This window comes from Zingiber officinale, chromosome 5B, assembly GCF_018446385.1.
Source record: "Zingiber officinale cultivar Zhangliang chromosome 5B, Zo_v1.1, whole genome shotgun sequence".
NCBI classification, from domain to species: domain Eukaryota; kingdom Viridiplantae; phylum Streptophyta; class Magnoliopsida; order Zingiberales; family Zingiberaceae; genus Zingiber; species Zingiber officinale.
The window spans coordinates 52,181,368-52,203,704 of record NC_055995.1 but is presented as its reverse complement, the minus strand read 5'-3'; the positions used below and the strand labels follow the sequence as shown (position 1 = coordinate 52,203,704).

Genomic DNA, 22,337 nt, shown 5'->3' with positions numbered 1-22,337 from the left:
AGAACATATTCGTATGGATACTAAAGAGGTGAGAACATTCTGATTGTGCTAAGATCTATATCCGAATCAAAATTGCCGTCAGAAGTACTGTTCACACAACATAGATGACCATTTTATTTGATAGACTAGAAAACAGATATACTATATTCACATCGATCTCTAGAGGTATCTATTTTTTTACTGTGTTATATGCTATTTTTTCGCATAAAATCCCTATACAACAACCAACCACATTCTTAATAGGAATTTGGTGACAAGTGGATTAATTGAGCAATTAAATTTTAATTTTTTTATGTAATTAATTTTTTAATAAAAATTTAAAAATGTCCCTTATTTTAGTTTTTTTTAAAAAAAATTATTCAAAAAAGCACCATTCTATTTATCTATTTCCAAAATAGTATTAGTTAGTTTATCAACTTTAATCACAACTATTTAAATATATTAAAATGATTTAAAATATTAATAAAAATATTTAAATATTAATTAAAATTACTCTTTGTTAATTAAAGTCGGTCTAACTTAATTAAAATTAGTTAAATTAATTCATGTTAATCTAACTTAATTAAAATTGATCAAATATAATTGTAATAAGTTTAGTGAAAATTGTTATGATACAGAATACTTTAGACTAAAACTACTATGATATGAAATAATTTTGTATAAAATTAATGAAAACTATTTCAATGTAAAGCAGTTAATCAAAATTATTTAGAATAAATTTGATGAAAGTTAATTTATATTAGAGTAATTTTCATCAAATTTATAAATTTAATTAAAATTATTTTTTATATAGGTTGTTGATAAGGGTCCTTTTAATTTTTTTAATGATAATTTTATTTGATTTGATTTTATTTCTATTTTTATTTTGACGGATTTTGATTAGGATCGGAAAAAAGATGCAAATGAGTGCCCCCGATAGTCGATATGACACACACCCCTTCGCATATGAGTCCCAGTGCTCAGCACTTTGGTCTGTATATTTTATTTTTAACTCTGTAAAATCGGTAGTGGGAAAAGCCATCTAATTCTGCCCCAAATCCCCCCTTGCTCTCTTCCTCTTCCTCTTTCCGTCCCAGTCCTCACCGCTTCCGTTTCCTTCGTAGTCTAATTCGGCCCCCTCTTGGCTGCCAGACCTCCCTTCGAAGGGCGTCCACTGACGTGTTGTTCTCGTTGTGAGGGAGGCGACAATCGGAAGCGGCAGCGTGGTTTGTGTGAATTCCGGAGGGGAGGTGGGAAGAAGCTTCTTGCTGGCTGATCTTTGAGATTTCTAGATCGGTTGGTACTCCAAAGGTGAGACCTTTAGGATCTGCTCGTCCGATCCTTTGACGAGATTCTGTTTCCGACCGATTTTGCTTGATCTTGTTTTCTTTGGAGAGAAAGAAGAATTTGCGGTTTGTTTCTGAGGTCTTATGGGTCGTGATTCAGCGCTATGTTTCTTGTAGTTGCTATTAACTTTTTTTTCTTTTTATTTCAATTCTTTTCTGGATTCCGAGATGATTAGACATGCCATTTTGTATCCTAACTTGACCTGATATTATTTATTTTCTGAACTTATTTTTCAAAAGATGAATCGATGACGGCAGGGGACTATCGATTCTTTTACATACTGTTGTTGTTTATTTATGGTGCTCTTTTAAATATGAATAGAGGTTTTGTCTTCCATCCGTTACTTTTTTTTCTTCTTATGATCGATTGCCTTGCTCCCTTTCCGTTTAGCAAATGTTCCTCCGATGAAAATTGCTGGTTGAACCTGTTGCACGCCTTTTTTTTTTTCTTGTGGTTTCTAACCGCTGTTATAAATCTCGTCCTTGCAATGGGTATTAGATGAAACATCTACCCGTTTGAGAAATCACCATTTTGTATGAGAAAAATGTTTATCTATCTGCCTTGTTAGGATGATAAAACTAACACTCCCATGGTCAACAACAGTATTCTGATTTACCTATACCAATTATCTGATGTGTAAAATTAGCATATAATCTTTACACATTATGAATTATCTGAAGTAAGCAGGTGATATGGTTTATCTTATACTTTGACTGGTAAAGTTAGCGTGATTGATTTTGCTGTCACAAATAGGATTGTCTCAGTTTTAAAATCACAGTTATATGTGATGACTCTCATTGATCCATAATATGAGACGACAACAATTTGACTGTGTAGGCCTGCATATTTTTTTTGTTTACATTAAAAATATCTATAGGTATAATCTCTTGACCTCCAATCAACCGTGCTCTTGTTCCTCTTAAAAATTTACTTGTTCATTATAGTCTGCTTCAATTAGGTTATAATATTGAGCTTTGATCATTTCATGTTCTTAATCTTACCTACCCTATTAAATTGTCACAGTCTTCTAACAACAAGATTTCTGACAACCTCACTTGAATTTCCTTAAGAAGTTTTGTACCTCAGATTTTAAAACTGATTTTGTCAAAATTGTTTATGATACTAGCTTAATCTGTTTTGTAGTTGTTGCATATTTGATCAGTCTCTCCTCGAATAATAAACCTTGGAAGTTTCTCCATGCTAACCTCTTTAGTAAGGTCAACATGAACGAAGATTCTTTAGGTCAAGCTGGTGAAGGTGCTAACAAAATATAGTTGTGAAGGTTAAAAAAGTCGAATCGAAGTGATCTTAGTCATTGGAAAAAATATGTTAAGGTAGTTTATCTTATAAATGTGAATGTATTGCTTAGCTATTAGGTGAGCTTTTAACTAGCCTACAATACCATTAAGTGAACATCTAACAGATTTAAACACATTTGCAACTCACACTTTCATAGTGGGTAAGAAATTAGCTATCGTATTAAAGTGGCGAACATCCATTAATTGAAGGGTATGAGAGGACTCTTTTGCTATATCACTGGAAAGATCTAATGAATATATGAAACTGGGCTTTAATGTCACCATGAAAAGAAGTAAATATAGAGAAACTTGAAAGCTCTTTCATCAACAAACACCATGTTACTTGAGAATAGTCATTAATCAAAGTTACAAAGTACTTAACACCTAATAAGTGAAATTGACACAACACAAACCTCCTATATTAGAATAAATCAAAGACAAGGGTGCAAGAACACCCTTATAGATCCTATTTGAGAATGAAAACCTAGAATGTTTACCGGACTTCACTTAAAAAAAAGAATAGATTGACTATGTATTTGAAGAGGTGATGGAGCTGCCAAAAGAACCAAATATGATGAAAACACATTTAAATGGTACAATCCATGGGACTTATGTCATATGCTAATCACCTTGCTTGTGTTAAATGTGAATGAAAATATGTGACATGATAAATGTAAGGATTTAGACTGAGGTTACTAGTGGACATTAAATGAAAATTTAGGGATATAAAATACAGACAAAAGTGCAATGAGGATGAAAGAGAAACATTCTTAATTCCCTTAACCCATGACTTATGAGTGAGATCTATTAGAAAGTAGCATATAGTTGATCCACATGAGCTAGGTTAAAAGAATAAACAAACGGATAGCCATGATGAGAATAATGGACATCCTCGACATGCACAAGTTTTCCATAATGTGAATACTGAAGCTTTTCCTATCTGCCAGTATGACTTTCAGGGCCTTGATATTAGCCTCCTTGACTTCCATTTGATTCTCCAGATTGTCATTGAACTGCCTTAGTTAATTGGTCCACCATCAGATCAGATGATTGCGGAACTGTGTTAGAGTCTTGAAGCATTTGCAAATACATGTTTGATGAGATGGAAAAGAAGGGGTACCTAGGATTTGAGTCTTTACCGACTCTTAACTCTGGACAGATCAGACACTATAAGGAAAAGTAATAGTAAGGAGCTTATCTAAGTTGCCCTTTATAACCTTGATATCTAAAGTGGTGTAGAAGATACCTTTAAAGTTAGTTTCAAAGACCTGTAACCAGCTAATATGAATGGTTATTTCAATATTTAACTACACAATTGAAATATATTACCATGTCATATGTATATATATTTCTAGCTTGGTTAAAGTCACATAGCAAGAGAAGCAGCAAAAGATGCTCACAGGGATAGGATTAATGGTCTAGAAAAGGAGCAAGTAATTGTACATCACAACTAGATCCCATAAGACTCTTGCTCAGAAATCTCAGCAACTTGAGTGGTGGGGTACTCTAACACTAGACCCATGAACCAAATTTAAAAGTTGAAACACTGCAATCCATGAGACATTACTTTTTTTGTTCAGTTTCTTTGTGGTTAAGATAGGTGGCATCGAGGAGCTAGTAGAGAAATTTGGTAGTTTTTAGAGTTACTGCTATACTAACCTAAATAAGGCCTATAGTGCTTGAGAAACCTCTTCATGTTTCCTCATGGATGACTGAGAAGGAATCAGAGGTCTGTTGAGGTTTCTGAAAGGTGGATTGAGGCCAACTACTTATGACATTGTAGTGGCAAGAAAGGCATTCAAGACATCTTGTCATCCTTGCGAAGAGGAGCCACTAGACATGGAGTTAAAGTTTAATCTCTTTAAGCTTGAGCCTTGATGAAAAGAAACCTATCTACAAGGCATGGAGCTGAAGTTGTAACTCCTTACGCTTGACAAGAGGACTCCGATCAGATCTTTGAGCACAAGTCCATTGAAAACTTTTTGGAGTGTTGCTTCCTAACACGTCTTCAAGTTTAGCAGCCTATGTGTGGTAGGTGAAGGGAGAATTAAGAGTGATGGAGATGATGCCTTCATTTTCATTGGACACCACAACTGTTGCTCCATGATCTCCATATAAAACAACAGTTGCTCATTGAGAATTCTTGGAATTTCTCTCTGTTCACCTTCATTTCATTGACGTGCTTGCTAATTTGAGGTCAAAGAATTGACGCCTTTTATTTTTTCACCATAATCAAGTATTGTCTTGTGGGTTTAGTTCCACATTTATAGTTTAGGTTTAAGGTTTGTGATGAGTCCTATAGTTACTATGTAATTATTTCTTTAGAAAATGAATGCAATTTCTATTCTCCCACTTCAACAGATGTGAAGTAGATAACATTTTTGGCAGATGTGCATTTTATTGCAAAATATATTTGTAATTGTCTGAAACAGAAATAAATTTCTGTTGAATATGAGCTTAATCCCATTTCAAGAATTTGGAAATGTTGTTTTGCTCAAAGTTCTCTTCCCTTTCTCATTGTGATTTGATATTATTTACTTCTTATATGCATGTTGTTTCTTTTATCAAATAAATTACCTTTTGTGTCTCCATTTATGAATATTTCTCTTTTCGAGTAATTGCTGAGTTGTGCCATGTGATTTTTGGTTTCAGGATACACATTGCTCCAACTTGCAACAGTTGCAAAAGAACCTAAAATACCTGATGCAGGGTCAAAGGAGTACTTTTCAGCCCGTCTGTGAAGCTTTTGATATGGATCGACCATCTAGTTCAAGCACTTCCGTCATGGATCAACCATTGCTCTGGAATGAACTTCTCCCTGTTTCAGTGGAAAATCAGGATTTACCTCGGAACCCAATGTCTTCAAGTGGAACTGTTTCCTGTGGAAACGTAGCCAGCCAAGAAGGTCCAAGTTTTAATTTTTGGGATACAATTGGTCCTAGCTCTAGCATGCCCCCACTAAACCAAGGATCTCACAATGAAATTAAACTTGAATATAGTTGGATGGCTTCTTCTCTAGGTAGTAGAACTGGTGGACCAAGGATACAAGATAGTAGACCTGAAGCAACAAACAATCTTTCATTTGAAACTGATAGTGGTGACCTCAACATCAATTTGGCCAACAACAGACAACAATTATCTCAGTTACTTGCCTTGAATGAGTCCCCTCATGATTCAAGTCACAATACAAAACATGTTGAAATGAGTAGGGAGGTTCTTGGATCAGGGTTTCATTCGGGACCAAGTAATGTGGGTTTAACACCATATCAACATGTTGCCTTCTGTGCAAGCTCTTCAGGAGGGAGTTCTTCAAGGGCTATTGATTTCTTTTCCAACAATGATGGAGGCAAACAAAAAGTTACAGAATGCTCTTCACACAAGAGAAAAAACATTGAAAGAGACCACGGGGAATGCTCAGCAAGTGGAAATTCTGGCAACTTTAATGAAGGTAAGAATCATTTGGTGCATTTCATTTCCTCTCTTCATTTTTCTAGCTCACAAAATGGTCACTAGCTCATCTAGGTAGTTAAACAGGTGTATATCGTGCAGAAGACAATAATACAAGAGGCAGTATAATACCAAGAGCTGGAGCTTCTAATCACTATCATTTTGTGAGTTCGGCTGGCAACCATCAGAGGAACACTCGAATGAGAATGAACCATGCAGACGAAGCTAATACTTTTGCACCTGATCTATGGGCCCAAGAGAATAATCTAGCTTATTACAATCCTTGGCATCCCCAGTTAGCATCTGCAACAATCCCGCATAATCAATTGTCAGATTCTAGGTACCAGGGTAGCAATTTGGTGCCACATAGGCAACGCCATGTATGTACTATGCCTGTCTTACCTCTGGACCTGTATCCCTTTCCACACAATGGAATTTCAACTACAGAAGTAGGTAGTTCTTCAGGATCCCCAGCAGTTGCAGCTGATGGTGCATCAGCGGAACTCGACTCATCAGGTGTTTCTATCAATATCTCAGAGCAAACGTCTGCTCCTCCAATTAGCACCAGAAATATGTTACATGAGCAAACAAATTGGGGTTCAGTCACTGGCAGCACAGTTTTGTCTGGAAATTTGGTGCCTACATCACAAGTTGGCACCAACTTAGGAGTTTATCAACCACTAGGAGCCAACTGGTTAACTCATCAAAATCGACGTCGTATATCAGAAGCTGTATGTAGATCCCTTCTTTCTTCTGATTGCCGAGGTCATAGTATGGACCACTCTACATGTCAAAATAGTTCTTCCGCATCTCAGGAGGTTGGACATCAGTCAGGAGCTGTATCACGTGTTCATCAGCATCCATACATGAGATTAAGTGGTGCTTTGAGTGTTCCATTGCCTACGCGGACTCTTGCAGCTACAAGAGAAGGGAGAAACAGGATGTCAGAGGTATGTAATGAGGTTGTCTTTAACAGTGACTTCAACTTTATTTATTATTTTAGACTCACTTGACTGTAATGGAATACATACCTATATTGCAAAATACTTAATTGTCATTGTCATGTTTGATATATATAAGAAACATCTTATACTCTACTTATCATTTTTTGAATTCAATAGACTCCAGTGTGCAACTGTTATTGTATACTTTTTATTTTCTGTTTTGTATTTTCATTGTATCTTTGGAATTCTCGTCACTATAAATCAATTGTGACCTCACCAAGTCTGAATCCATTTAATCATTAGTTTTGTTGAAACAGACACTGCCATTCTTCACTTAAGAAGATTTTCATTTTTGAAAGCTAGATTGATGCACATTGTTGCACAAATTGTGTTTCTTATGGTCCATGGAATTTATAGAAATTTACTTCAATCGGCAACCGACCAACACCTTAAAAGTCTACTAATTCTTACACTTTGGACCATGGGAATTTTTGTTGATTAGCACTTTAGAATTTACACTTTGGATCTGCTATACTGCCTTGGTCTTTTTCTTCAGGATTTGAAGTCGTCCCAGTTAAGTGATTTAACCATTCTAATTTGAGATCTTTGGAATTTCTCATGATTGATAGAAATGACCATGGATCATTACAGTCGATGCAAATAGTCTTGGCTGAAAATAACTCATATTTTCTTTGGATGTCTTAATCTAGGTTATAAACTTAGACTTCCTGTCTGAATAGCTAGAGCTAATTTCAAGCTACTTTTATAGTGACGTGTTTAAAATAGTATGGACATGAACTTACTCGACCAATAAATGCTCTTCTAGGCGTGTAAGATTATGGCAAATACACACATTAACAAGGAAGAAGGTGACCAAAGAAGACTTGATCTAGGTTATAAACTTAGACATCTTGTCTGAATAGCTAGAGCTAATTTTAAGCTACTTTTATAGTGACATGTTTAAACTTATTCGACCAATAAATGTTCCTGTTAGGCATGTAAGACTATGACAAATACACACATTAACAAGGAAGAGGGAGACCAAAGAAGACTTGGTTAGGAGAGATAAAACAACATAAAATTCATTTATTTAGATGGGAATGTAGTAGGGAATTGAGTCCCATGGCATAGGAGGATTCAGATAGTTGAAATCACTTAGTGGGGATAAAGACATGTTATTGTTGTTATAGACGGTCGTGATAATGCTTGTGACACTTGCCAATGCTGATATCTTGATAGTTGTACATTACAATAACTACACAACATGCATGAATAATTGTGCATGGTCTTATGGGATTGATATTGTTGAATTAGCAACAATATGATTGGTATTGCAGGTCTACTAAGTGAAATGAAGTTGATGGTTTTGTCTAGTTTCTTATATAGGACAGCACATTAGGGCTAGTTGCACTCTTATTCATGCTTAAGTGTGATTAGCCATGTCTTAGTATGATTTGTTGTCTTCTTTTTTTGTTCCTTCTCCGTTTGTCTCATGGATGCCCTTTTATTTTTGTATTGTTATCCATTTTAGAGTGCACAATCAGTGCAGAAGAGTTACTTTTGATATCAACAACCTTTGTATGGAAAACAATCACTTAATCACGGGGTCTTATCTTATGTGATAATCCATCTCTTTTTTACAATGTTTTGGATGCACTAGTGCTAAGCTACTCTTTACCTTTTGATATAGGTTTGTGTTGTGACGGCAACATAGGAAACCTTCTTTGGACAATGTCCATTCTAAACGTACAAATACATTTAGAAGGGACAGCGTCTTGTGACACTGGCCATTCTAAATACTTAGTGGTATCCTTGTTCCTCAGTTTTCTTCTTGTTTTAGTTGGTATATATAATATTGTTGTTATAATACACATCCAATTATTCTTTTCTTTAAACTTGTTGGGTCTGGATTGACATGTCTAATGATTGTCAATATGAGTATCAAAAGGTTCCAAACTTACATATCAGTTGTATTGGATCTGTGGAATTACTGAAAAACTCAAAAAGAATATTACATATATGAAAAAACAAAACAATAATATTTAATAAATGAGATATAAAAAAAACTTAATATTTGATGCATCTTAAATTTGATTAAATTTCAATGCTACTAATAATTTAATATAATAAACATATTTAATAGCTATTAGTAACTAACCTATCAATCAGTGTGTGTATTATTAGTTTGTAACACTAAGAAATATTTGTTTATTAATTAATATGTCATTAATATCATTAATAAGTATGCTATTATTAATATCAACAATAAGTACATATTAAATAATCAGAATAAAATAATAAGTATCTACTATATACCATTGATAAGTATGCTATTATTATTTCTTCTTATTGTGAAAGAGTATCTCACCCACTAACTTTCTTCTTTCTGAAATTACACCCACTCCCTAGATATATAGTGAACGCATGCACACCATCTTGACTCACCTCAGTTTGAGTGGATGTCTTAGTGAGGCAACAACGAAGCAAGCTTCTCTCTCCCCTAAATTATATTTTACTTGCATCTACATCTAGCTTTTGTCTCCTCTTTTCCTCTTCTAAAAAATGGACCCTACTCGTTAGTTGTTTGGAAAGATTCAGTTGGTAGAATCAAGTGAAATTGACATAAAAGTGGTTTTGCTCAATTTAGTTGAATTGTTTCCCAAATGATTTTGACGATTAGCAACAAAATTTCATCAAATTAAATTTGGGTTTTCAACATTTGAGAGATTCTCAAGCACTTGTCCAAGAAATTGGTTGGAAGTGGATTGGCTAATGGTGACCTCGATTTAGCTTGACAGTTCTGAATTAGGATCAATTGAGTTTGCCAACTATGCTTGGATATGAATCCAAACCTCAAAATCATGTATATTATTTAGTTTGACGTTTTTAGGGCTTTTCACATAATATATGTAGTTGAGTTATAGTGCTTATTATTTACCTTGACATTTGAAAGTCTGAATGTTGCTCTTTATTTGACCTATTTGTTGAGGAAGTAGCCTCATGGGCATGGTCTAGCTTGACATATTTTGAATTTTGCTAGAATATTTTGTCATAGATTTTTTCTTTTATCTGAATTCTTTTAGACCCACAAGAAAACTCATTAAATGGCCCAGAGAAACACGATTGTGGAAGACCCTTTTGGCGATAATTATAAAATTTCTGTTTAGTATTTTAATTTGAATTTTTTTTCTATGAGAATCTCTAGTTTTTGCTGGACAAGATTGTCCTGATTGTGCTTTGGAACTTCTTTCACTGTAGATTTCTACTCTCGTTATACATGGATGTTACTGTTGACTGTTTCGAGTGACTTTGAAATGACACTTGAATCTTGATGGTAAAGACATTAAAGGGATTTCTTTTAGATGTAACTCATACCACAATAAATTGAGTCCATATCCCATATATCATTTTCCTAATATTATTTTCTATTATGAAAAATCAAAGACTAGCTAAATTCAACTCCATAATTATTGTAGAATTTAAGAACATTCTGCATTTGATTATAATACAAATTGGGAATTTCAGGGTAGCCAGGTTCTTTTGTAGCAAGATTTTTTATTTTATTTTATTTTCACAATCCTCCATGGGATCAATAGCATCAGATTTTTCTTGATATGAATGGGTTTTGTTGGTAGTCTTTAGCTATACTTCCAGGTTCTTTTTGAAAAAAGTATGCTCTACATTTCTTTATAGTTTTATATCTTTATTATGTTTATCGTGCCTTATATTGAAGGTATTCTCATTGTAACAGATTCGGAATGTTTTTGAGCGCCTCCGCAGGGGTGAAAATTTACTTCTTGAGGTTAATTTTAATTTCCTAGTACTACAATTTTTCACACTCACCTTTTCAGTATCAATGTTGTCTGATGTCATATGTATGTGGTTTGCATATAAAGCATGGGTAATGCTCAATTTCCTTTTTAGTTTGGCGGTAGCTTCATTGATAAAAGTAACTTTATCCAAGATTATTAGTGCAATTAAATGCATTATTCTGCTCTAATTTCTGCAATTATAAGGGTAGAAGAAAAGATAGAAATTAGCCTCATGCCGACCACTTAAATGTTCCTTTTCCTCAAAACATTTTTTCTATGATAGACTGACTCACGAAGATGCTAGCACGCATGGAGATAATATTGTCAGAGAAAAAGAGAATGAAACTGGGAAGAGCGTTTAATTAGAACCCTAGAGGGAGGATATATAGTGTCACAGCAAAGCATCAGAGATACGTAGATGACCTCAAAGATTGATAGAAGCTGATAGATAAGAGATCTATATGTAAATTTCTGATGCTTTGCTGCAATACTATATTGACACGTGATACTTATCAAGCGGCTTTAATATCTTCTGTTGTTATTAAAAAGGTAAGCTAAAGGACATTAGCATTAGAGCATGAATTCAGGGCTTAATGGTATATGCTATAGAGGTAAGCTGATCAATAGGAAGTTAGAGAAGACATAATTAAATGTGCAAGATAGTTATCTTGGACTTAACTCTTAGTACTGCAAGCATTCTTGCAAAGAATGTACTGATAGCTATCATGTATGGCCATCATATAGTTCTCCAGCTTGTACTTGAACTTGCTTTTGCCAATTTTCCACTACTGAAAAGTGAAGATTCTTATTCATTTGAATGTGTTTTGTTGTTATATAACTTGTGGTTAGTGTGGTTTGGAATAACGAGGTTAATATGTCCTTGATATTCACCTTAGCATTTTGAATCCCACCCAGAGCCATCAGTGGTTTGTTTAGGACTTGTGGAAAGATAGGAGAGGGTGAAAAAAAAACAAAATGTAAACTATCAGATAATGTTTAATCCAACATATGCATAACTTCTGTCAATTTTTTTTTTAATTCTTGTCAAATGGTCTTTTGAATGATTATCTTGTATCTGTTGTTAGAAAGCTCTACAAATTATTAAGACATGTCGATAACTACCGCCATTATCTTTTATATGTTATTTGTTGATCTTTCTTTGACATATCATAATTTATTCTTGTGCATGTTTGGAATATACATTTTAGCAGTGCCTTTTAAGGGTTACTGCTTATGTATGCTTAATCCTTTTTTTTAGTTTAGGTAGCATGTGAAATTCATGATTCTGCTGACAAATGAGACTTCATATACATATTTATTTTAAAGATTTGTTGGGATCTTTGTTGGATTCTATCTGAATTGAGGGTTCTAGGTCAAGTTTTCTTTTAGAAACTGGCTGTCTATACCATAACCTACATTTTTTTTAGTTAATTCAACACCATAGAACCATGATGCAAATCCTGAAGCTTATTCTTACCGAGTTGCACATTAAGTTGGTAGCAAAGCTCCATCCATGCTGTAAATTAATCCCCTAATTTTGTCAGGCCCGAGGGCAAGGTTGTCCAATCAAAAATCGGACAACACCTCCTCTGTAACAGTGACAAATTGGAGTCAATATACATACACAACCAACATATAAACATAATCAACAATCCACACGGCTGGATATAAGCACAACCATGCAGTTTATAAACAACCCACATGGTTGGAAGTAAACACAACCACGCAGTTTATAAACAGTCCATATGGCTGGAAGTAAACATAGCGGAAATCACAAAAAATACGAATGTATGACCAACAAAGTCCTTAACCAAAATACTTGCAACCATTAGACTAGACTCCAAACCCACATCAACTTATTAGAAAGCAAATACGCGAAATCAATATACCACCCAAATAGTAATAAGACCGAAAAGAAAACCGTCCTTGAATGTGTAGTGGGACTGACAGCCAGGACTCTCCAAGCATCCTTGATTCATCTACCTGCTACCTGGCGAAAGAAAAATCAGTTTGTGGGGTGGTGAGTGCTAGGACTCAGCGCATAAAGGAAAGATAGTGCATGAACATAACATACTATACAAATAACATACTATACAAATAGAGAGTGAGCCAAAGATATACAGTCTCATAAGAGGAATAGCAGATACTAAAATAAAATCATAATATATGCTCATACCTGAAATCATATCCTAGGTTAGGTAATAGAAGATCAGGAATAATACTGATCGACTACTGAACTGTTCATCACTACGAAGGTATCATGTGAGGTAAAGACATTCTATCAATAAGTAAATCGGAGTCGAACAACATGCGATCAATACATATATAGCTCAACAAGTATAAATGTATCACATGACAAAATGAACAGCTGTAAATATAAGAAAGCAACAAAATAGGCAGGTATAACAATAATAAAAACGTATGCACTGATGGTCACTCCCGCCCACCTCTCTGCTCCATGACCCCTGTATGGTTGAGAGGCCAGGTCAGTGACAAACTGTACAACACTCCAGCTACCACTCTCTCGAGTGGCCGAGTGGACAGTTGCATAGTAGCTAACTAGCTACATCTGCGGCGGGATCCCTGCTACTCGCAACTCCAGCTTCATCTACTCATGAGTGAGCGAGTGTGGGCACGACAGGACAAGCGACATCTGCTCCAGCTACCACTTTCTCGAGTGGTCGAGTGTGCGGTCTTGGTCAACGACTCTCTCGACCGCAAGAGAGAATTTGTCGTTAACATGCATGCAATGATATGATGCGCAAAATACAACAGTCATCATATACGTATAAACAGGAATCAGGTATGCTACATGAAGCCAACACGCTCAATACGGTACATAAATAAACAACAATTAAAGCATACAAGGTTGGTATATAATATCTGCTAAATATCATAGATGGCATTAGGAGAGTATATGGATATAGAAATGAATATCTCAAAGGTTTGAGTGGAAGTATTAAGCACAGGAAATATTACGAATGGAGTCAAGGTAAAGCAGTCCTTATTCAAAAATGGCTTATGCACCAAGTTCTAAAGAACTAAAGAAAGTCAAAGTAAGAAGTACCCGCCTTAAATGTAGATCGAGCTAAACAATCCCCCGCGTCGAAGTGCTCGTCTCGAAACAACGTCCTGCAAATCATATACTGTACAATTTAGCTAATTTCATAATCAACAACTAGCTAAATCCAAATCCAATTTAATTAGGAAAAAACCCTAATCCAACTATGAAGTCACCCAAATCCATTGGTTAAATTAGATTTAACCTAACCTTATCAACTCTTTAATTGATTCATATAGCAATCCATTTACTAATAAGTCAATTCAACATAAATTCAACATACTTAATTTATCCAATTGATTAATTTAAGTTTAATCATATCTTCCAACAAAATCCAATAATCCTTAATCAAAACCGAGTATTTCATCTTCCAATTCACATTCATATTAAGTAACCCATGTATAACCAAACCTAGCACCATAATCAAATAACAACCAAATCATCAACAAAATGCACACTAATCTCCAAACACACAAATGAATCAATCCTATCTCACAATAAACTTAAATTAACCACCCAACCACCACAAGAAATCTGAAATCAAACTCCATCAACCACACATGAACAACCAACTACAATATTCAAATCAATCCATGATCTAAGCACAATTTAATCCATTAAAATCCCAATTTTAAACACATCCCCTTTTCATAATCCTTCCACATGCTTCTATGTGATCTAAATTAGACATAATCTAATAACCATTAGCAATCCTAACAGAGCAAATCAATAACAGATCAAAAGTAGAAAAATCTAGAGGAGAATCACTAAAGCGCACTCGCCCTAATATGCAGACAGAAATCAAACGCCTATGCTTCAGCCAAGAATTGCTCTGTGGAAACTAATCCCTAGCCGGCCATTTCTTCTCCAACTCGGATCTCTAACGGCAGATGCGCCAAAGAAGGTTAGCGATCTGCTCAACGAGGTTACGTCATCACATGGTTTGGATGCCTCGCCTTAGTCCTGATCAGAGAAAACCTTACATCGGAAACCAAGGAGATAGAATCCAAGAATCCACAAGATTTCCACACAAATCATACCTGAACAATCATCGTGGTGCCCTAGATGCCGAATTGCCGACGATCGCGCACAAGAAATGCCAGAGGAGGTGATAGTTCCTCCCCTCCCGGCAACAGCGAAGCTATCGGAATCGATGACGCTATGGCTCGACGTCCGTCGAGCGACACGGTGTCGGCAATGTCCGCTGGCAGCGTGGCATTAGGTGGCGTCAGCGGTGCTGGGCAGAGGAGGGGAAAGTGACGGGGAAGAAGGTGGTATCACGCGGTGGTGCGGCGTCTTGGGTGCTCACGTGAGGGAGCGCCGACGACTGTGGTGCTGGAACTCGCAAGAGGGAGAGGGAAGAAGGTAGTCGACGGTGGTTTTGGGGAGAAAAGGGTTCGGCGAAGGGGGAGGAGGCGGCGTCACGAGGTGCTCGCGTGAGGAGGAGAGGCCGGCGGGGTGCGGGAACTCTCGAGAAGAAAGGAATCGACGATGGATTGGGGAGAAAGGGGTTCGGTGAAGGAGGGGAGGCGACGTCGTGAGGTGAGGGCTCGGGGAAGAAAGGGGTCGGCGATGGGGGAGCTAGGGCACGAGACAACCTTTTTTTTTATAACTTAGGGATTTTTCAATTAAACCCTAGATCAATTTCTCAATCAACTCCCGCCTTCGAGTATCCCAAACAGGTTTTTCTCAAGCCTATAAACGTATCCCCTCAAAATACACCATACGAGCTCCGATTAAATCCCAATTTTTTTTAAAAAATTCCAATAAGATTATTTGTCAAATAACTTTATTATTTAATTATTATTTGAGCATCGTATTTTATATTCTCCCCCACAAATAAAAATTTGATCCCCAAATTTACTGCTCAACACAGGGATCCTCTTAGAGTAACAGCCAAACTACATGCTCATATACGACTCCATCCAAGTATCATAACAAATCTCTAACCGTAAAAGATGACTCTGTGGGTAATGAGCTCACCCTGCTTTCGCTACTCCCCCGTTACTATCTAGCCAAGCGTGGGTAAATCAACCATCGCCAAAATCCATAACGCCCACTATTAGCAAAACCTCCAACGTCCATCCGTCTGAGGGTGAAAACTTCTATTACAACAAAGCTCCATACTCATGATCTGCTACAAACTCTGCCAGAAACGTAAGGTGAATCAAGGATCTCAATCCAATACAATACTCAGAGATATACCATAAAGTCTGGTAATCTCTATACAGTATACCACTACTATTCGATCCAAAGAATCCATCCCTCGAATCGATGGAAAGGGAGCGAATTAGTCAACCAAACAATGATTACCCAAATCGCATCATATCCTCTTCGTGTCCTGGGTAATCCCATAACAAAGTCCATCAGATCATGCTCCCATTTTCATTCTGATATCCAAACCTACGGATACAATCCTACTAATCTCTAGCAGTGTTTGATGGATCTAACTAATGACTGACATAACATAAGTCATATATGGTATAAACAACTAGTTAAGTAACAACGGAAGTGTATGATAACAATATACAACATATCTCCTATAGCTTGGAGATTCCTGCCGCTGCCTGGTCCCAAAACTCGAAAAGTCACATCAAGAAATCAAATCACGAAAATCCAAAACATAGAAAATAGGCCTCGTAAACTTATGACTCTGATACCAATAAATTGTCACGCCCCGAGGACAAGGTTGTCCAATCAAAAATCGGACAACACCTCCCCTGTAACAGTGACAAATTTGAGCCAATATACATACACAACCAACATATAAACATAATCAACAACCCACACGGCTGGATATAAGCACAACCACGCAGTTTATAATTAACCACTGGAAGTAAACACAATCACGCAGTTTATAAACAGCCCATACGACTGGAAGTAAACACAGCGGAAATCACAAAAAATACGAATGTACGATCAATAAAGTCCTTAACCAAAATACCTACAACCACCAGACTAGACTCCAAACCCATATCAACTTATTAGAAAGCAAATACGTGAAATCAATATGCCACCCAAACAGTAATAAGATCGAAAAGAAAACCATCCTCGAATGTGTAGTGGGACTGGCAGCCAGGACTCTCCAAGCATCATTGATTCATCTACCTGCTACCTGACGAAAGAAAAATCAGTTTGTGGGGTGGTGAGTGCTAGGACTCAACGGGTAAAGAAAAGATAGTGCATGAATATAACATACTATACAAGAGGAATAGCAGATACTAAAATAAAATCATAATATATGTTTATACTTGAAACCATATCCTAGGCTAGGTAATAGAAGATCAAGAGTAATACTGATCGACTATTGAACTATTCATCACTACAAAAGTATCATGTGAGGTAAAGACATTCTATCAATAAGTAAATCGGAGTCGAACAACATGCGATCAATACATATATAGCTCAACAAGTATAAATGTATCACATGGCAAAACGAACAACTGCAAACATAAGAAAGCAATAGCATAGACAGGCATAACAATAATAAAATGCACTGATGGTCACTCCCGCCCACCTCTTTGCTCCATGACCCCTGTATGGTCGAGAGGCCTGGTCAGTGACAAACTGTACAACACTCCAGCTACCACTCTCTCGAGTGGCCGAGTGGACAATTGCATAGTAGCTAACTAGTTATATCTGCGACGGGGGTCCCCGCTGCTCGCAACTCTAGCTTCCTCTACTTATGAGTGAGTGAGTGAGGGCACGACATCTGCTCCAGCTATCACTTTCTCGAGTGGTCGAGCGTGCGGCCTTGGTCAACGACTTTCTCGACCGCAAGGGAGAATTTGTCATTAACATTCATGCAATGATATGATGCGCAAAATACAACGGTCATCATATACATATAAACAGGAATCAGGTATGCTACATGAAACCAGCATGATCAATATGATACATAAATAAACAACAATCAAAGCATATAAGGTTGGTATCTAATATCTGCTAAATATCATAGATGACATCAAGAGACTGTGTGGATATAAAAATGAATATCTCAAATGTTTGAGTGGAAGTATCAAGCACAGGAAATATTATGAAGGTAAAGCAGTCCTTATCCAAAAATAACTCATGCACCAAGTTCTAAAGAACTAAAGTAAGTCAAAGTAAGAAGTACTTGCCTTAAATGTAGATCGAGCTAAACAATACCCCACGTTGAAGTGCTCGTCTCAAAACGTCCTGCAAATCATATACTGTACAATTTAACTAATTTCATAATCAACAACTAGCTAAATCCAAATCCAATTTAATTAGGGGAAAACCCTAATCCAACTATGAATCTCAATTCACCCAAATCCATTGGTTAAATTAGATTTAACCTAACCTTATCAACTCTTTAATTGATTCATATAGCAATCCATTTACTAATAAGTCAATTCAACATAAATCCAACATACTTAATTTATCCAATTGATTAATTTAAGTTTAATCATATCTTCCAACAAAATCCAATAATCCTCAATCAAAACCGAGTATTTCATCTTCCAATTCACATTCATATTAAGTAACCCATGTATAACCAAACCTAGCACCATAATCAAATAACAACCAAATCATCAACAAAATGCACACTAATCTCCAAACACACAAATGAATCAATCCTATCTCACAATAAACTTAAATTAACCACCCAACCACCACAAGAAATCTGAAATCAAACTCCATCAACCACACATGAACAACCAACTACAATATTCAAATCAATCCATGATCTACAACTAAGCACAGTTTAATCCACTAAAATCCCAATTCCAAACACATTTCCTTTTCATAATCCTTCCACATGCTTCCATGTGATCTAAACTAGACATAATCTAATAACCATTAGCAATCCTAACAGAGCAAATCAATAACAGATCAGAAGTAGAAAAATCCAGAGGAGAATCACTAAAGCACACTCACCCTAATATGCAGACAGAAATCAAACGCCTATGCTTCAGCCAAGAATTGCTATGTGGAAACTGATCCCTAGCCGACCATTTCTTCTCCAACTCGGATCTCTAACGACAGATGCGCCAAAGAAGGTCAGTGATTTGCTCAACGAGGTTCCGTCAGCACATGGTTTGAATGCCTCACCTTAGTCCTGATCGGAGAAAACCTTACATCGGAAACCAGGGAGACAGAATACAAGAATCCACAAGATTTCCACACAAATCATACCTAAACAATCGTCGTGGTGCCCTAGATGCCGAATCACCGGCGATTGTGCACAAGAAACGTCAGAGGAGGTGATAGCTCCTCCCCTCCCGGCAACGACGAAGCTATCGGAATCGATGACGCTGTGGCTCGGCGTCCGTCGAGCGACATGGTGTCGGCAGTGTCCGTTGGCAGCGTGGCATCAGGTGGCGTCGACGATGCTGGGCAGAGGAGGGGAAAGTGACGGGGAAGAAGGTGGTATCATGCGGTGGTGCGATGTCTCAGGTGCTCGCATGAGGGAGCGCCGACGGCTGTGGTGTTGGAACTCGCGAGAGGGAGAGGGAAGAAGGCAGTCGGCGGTGGATTTGGGGAGAAAAGGGTTCGGTGAAGGGGGAGGAGGCAGCGTTGCGAGGTGCTTGCGTGAGGAGGAGAGGCCGGTGTGGTGCAGGAACTCGCGAGAAGAAAGGAATCGGCGATGGATTGGGGAGAAAGGGGTTCGGCGAAGGAGGGGAGGCGGCGTCGCGAGGTGAGGGCTCGAGGAAGAAAGGGGTCGGCGGTGTGGGAGCTAGGGAACGGGACAACCTTTTTTTTTATAACTTAGGGATTTTTCAATTAAATCGTAGATCAATTTCTCAATCAACTCCCACCTCCGAGTATTCCAAACAAACTTTTCTCAAATCTATAAATGCATCCTCTCAAAATACGCCATACGTACTCCGATTAAATCCCAGATTTTTTTTAAAAATTCCTAAAAATTTCAATAAAATTATTTGTTAAATAATTTTATTATTTAATTATTATTTGGACATCGTATTTTACAAATTTTTCCTGTTGCAATATGTAGTTCAATTTCTTCGGTCGTCTATATAATTTACCTTGAAATTGTCAGTAACCTTGCTTCGCAGGTTCTGTGAATTTTTGCTTTTTGAGTATTATGGTGTGAGATCGGTACTCTGCATTTTGTCAGGATGTTTTACTTCTTGAGCAATCAGCATTTGTTGGAGGTGGCAATTTTCAGGACAGGTACAGAGATATGAGACTGGATGTGGATAACATGTCTTATGAGGTAAGAAACTTTTCTTTTGTATTTTCTGGAGTTAGATGGGTTAAACTTTATGATATGATGCCTGCCACTTTCTCCTTCAGGAACTGTTGGCACTGGGAGAACGTATGGGTAGCGTCAACACCGGACTCAGTGAGGAAAAAATCCTCAGTTGCTTGAAGCAACGCAAGTACATATCTGTCGCCACTCATCTACTTGCAGAAGTTGAACCATGCTGCATTTGTCGGGTGAGCCCATTTCTTGCATTTATGCTTTTCTTTGTAACAGTGCAAACTAAGACACTGCGTCATGTGGCAGGAAGAATACATCGAAGGAGAGGAAGTGGGTCGATTGGATTGCAGCCATGATTTCCACTCTGCATGCATCAAGAAATGGTTGATGATAAAAAATATATGTCCCATCTGTAAAACAACTGCTTTGAGTACCTGAAAGGAGAACAAGATTCATCCTTGCATCTCGAAATTAAGATGTTGGAGTGAGCGTTGGAAATCAAGATGGGTGACTTTAGTAAACGACTATTCATTAAATTATTACAATGATGAAAAAACATTTTCCTGATTTCTCGATTTGTTTTAGATCTGATTGCCTTTGTGGTTATTTTTCATTCTGATATCAACTGTTTGAGTCATTATATAAATTTTTTGGATAGGATTTGATTCTTGCAACATATATAGTTTGTTCAAAGAGCCTTTTTGCTGCGCTTTCATAGGTGCTAGGTGCAACTAGGTACTGAGAGATGAGTAGTGGCCTCAGTTTTCCGATACCCCTCTCGTTTGAAGGGGGAAGGATATGCCACTTGAACCAACCAGCATAGTACAAGAATTTTTGTTCTTTTATAAAAAAGGTAAAACGGGCAAATCAATTGTATCAAAGGATGAAAGGAGATAAATTATGAGATTAATTTATAGTTGATTGCTAAGGGAGTAGGAGCTAGCAGGTGAGGAGTTTTTTTTTCTAAGGGTATACTAATGAATTTTAATCTGTTTAAATAAAATTAGTTTTATATTTAAATTTATGAACAGAATGGCTATAGCAAATCAATGAACCATTAGGTATAAATATCAATGGCCATTTGAATGATTCAATGATGAATATGAAATTTTATCATTTTCATTTTCTCATGGCGGTGCGATAGTGAAGATATAGTGTTGCTATATGAGATTTTGAGATCGAAATTCGATACGTTCGAGTATGTCTTTCTCTATATTTTGATTATCTATATTAATGACTAGTAGTCATCCGTGATTTATCTTTTTGTTGATGGAGATATTGAAGATGAGCGAATTACTTTTTTATCGTATGTAATTACATTACTTCTTTCTGATTTTTTTTAGTGACAAGTAAAATTTTTTAATGGAATTAGACTCATAATCTTCAAAATTAGTCAGCCGGCGAGAATTGAATACGTGGATTATAAAAACAAAAATGATGAATAATAAAGTGAGTTTCTAGATATTATTAATTCTCAGCGGAGGCTTCATACTTTAGTTTTACTTAAAGGGTGCCTTACCCATATTACTGGGCAGTGGATTTGCAATTTACATACAAGCATGTTTATTTTTATAAACATTACTTATTTTTATTCTCTCTTTATTGATATTCCTTAATATATAATTTGTTTGATGCAGTTAATATTATCTCGTTTCTTGATAAGAGCCATGGAAGACTATTAATAATTTTGGGAAAACTCACCAGATAAATTAAAATTTCTTCCCAATTAAGCAAACTTGTTATGTTCATTATACCATCCTAATTCTCACACTTTTTTTTTAGTCCGTTAGGTTTGTTCACCTAGCAATAGATATTTTGACTTGGTATGTTATTATTTTTACTTTTGATATTTTATGTTCATTTAATAGTTTTGAACAACGCGCTAGATTAACATAAATTAATCAAAGTTGAAAAAATAGTAGTATGAATCAACTTTTTAGGTTCTACGTGGTAAAAAAAATGATTCGTTCATTCCTAGTGCTCTATCAATTTTTTTCTAGATCAATACGGAATAGGTAAATTATCGATGACTACTAACCATTAGTGCAAATGGTCAAGATACGGAGAAAGACATGCTTAGATGCATTAAATTTTGATCCAAAAACTTCATGTTTAATCACCACACCATCCCAAAGGACTAACCTTTTAGACTCATAAAACATAGTAAAGAGATTTTTTTTTAAAAATTAACCAGCATCTAGAAATATTATATTTTTTTAGTCTCTAAAATCATTATCTTATTTTGATTGTTTGAGCCTT

General features: G+C 36.4%; 1 protein-coding gene across 3 annotated transcripts; it reads left to right on the top strand.

Annotated features, from left to right (window-relative positions):
* The first annotated feature begins 992 nt into the window (after positions 1–992).
* Positions 993–20,662, top strand: LOC121984401 (probable E3 ubiquitin-protein ligase HIP1). Of its 3 annotated transcripts, none has more exons than XM_042537311.1 (7): positions 994–1,290; positions 5,277–6,072; positions 6,174–7,021; positions 10,767–10,817; positions 19,992–20,090; positions 20,171–20,314; positions 20,385–20,662. In XM_042537311.1, the coding sequence occupies exons 2-7, from the start codon at positions 5,328–5,330 to the stop codon at positions 20,514–20,516; spliced, it is 2,019 nt and encodes a 672-aa protein (XP_042393245.1). In that variant the 5' UTR covers positions 994–1,290; positions 5,277–5,327; the 3' UTR covers positions 20,517–20,662. The 3 variants fall into 3 exon arrangements, with proteins under 3 accessions (XP_042393246.1, XP_042393245.1, XP_042393244.1); XM_042537310.1 differs by having other exon boundaries at positions 996–1,290; positions 6,159–7,021; XM_042537312.1 differs by lacking the exons at positions 20,171–20,314; positions 20,385–20,662 and having other exon boundaries at positions 993–1,290; positions 6,159–7,021; positions 19,930–20,077.
* The last annotated feature ends 1,675 nt before the right edge of the window (positions 20,663–22,337 follow it).

Bases quoted from the DNA above. Each gene is read 5' to 3' on its own strand.
- LOC121984401 (XM_042537310.1), top strand. From the start codon at position 5,328: ATGCAGGGTCAAAGGAGTACTTTTCAGCCCGTCTGTGAAGCTTTTGAT. The intron at 10,818-19,991 runs GTTAATTTTAAT...GCATTTTGTCAG, and splicing joins GTGAAAATTTACTTCTTGAG to GATGTTTTACTTCTTGAGCA. The intron at 20,091-20,170 runs GTAAGAAACTTT...TTTCTCCTTCAG, and splicing joins TGGATAACATGTCTTATGAG to GAACTGTTGGCACTGGGAGA.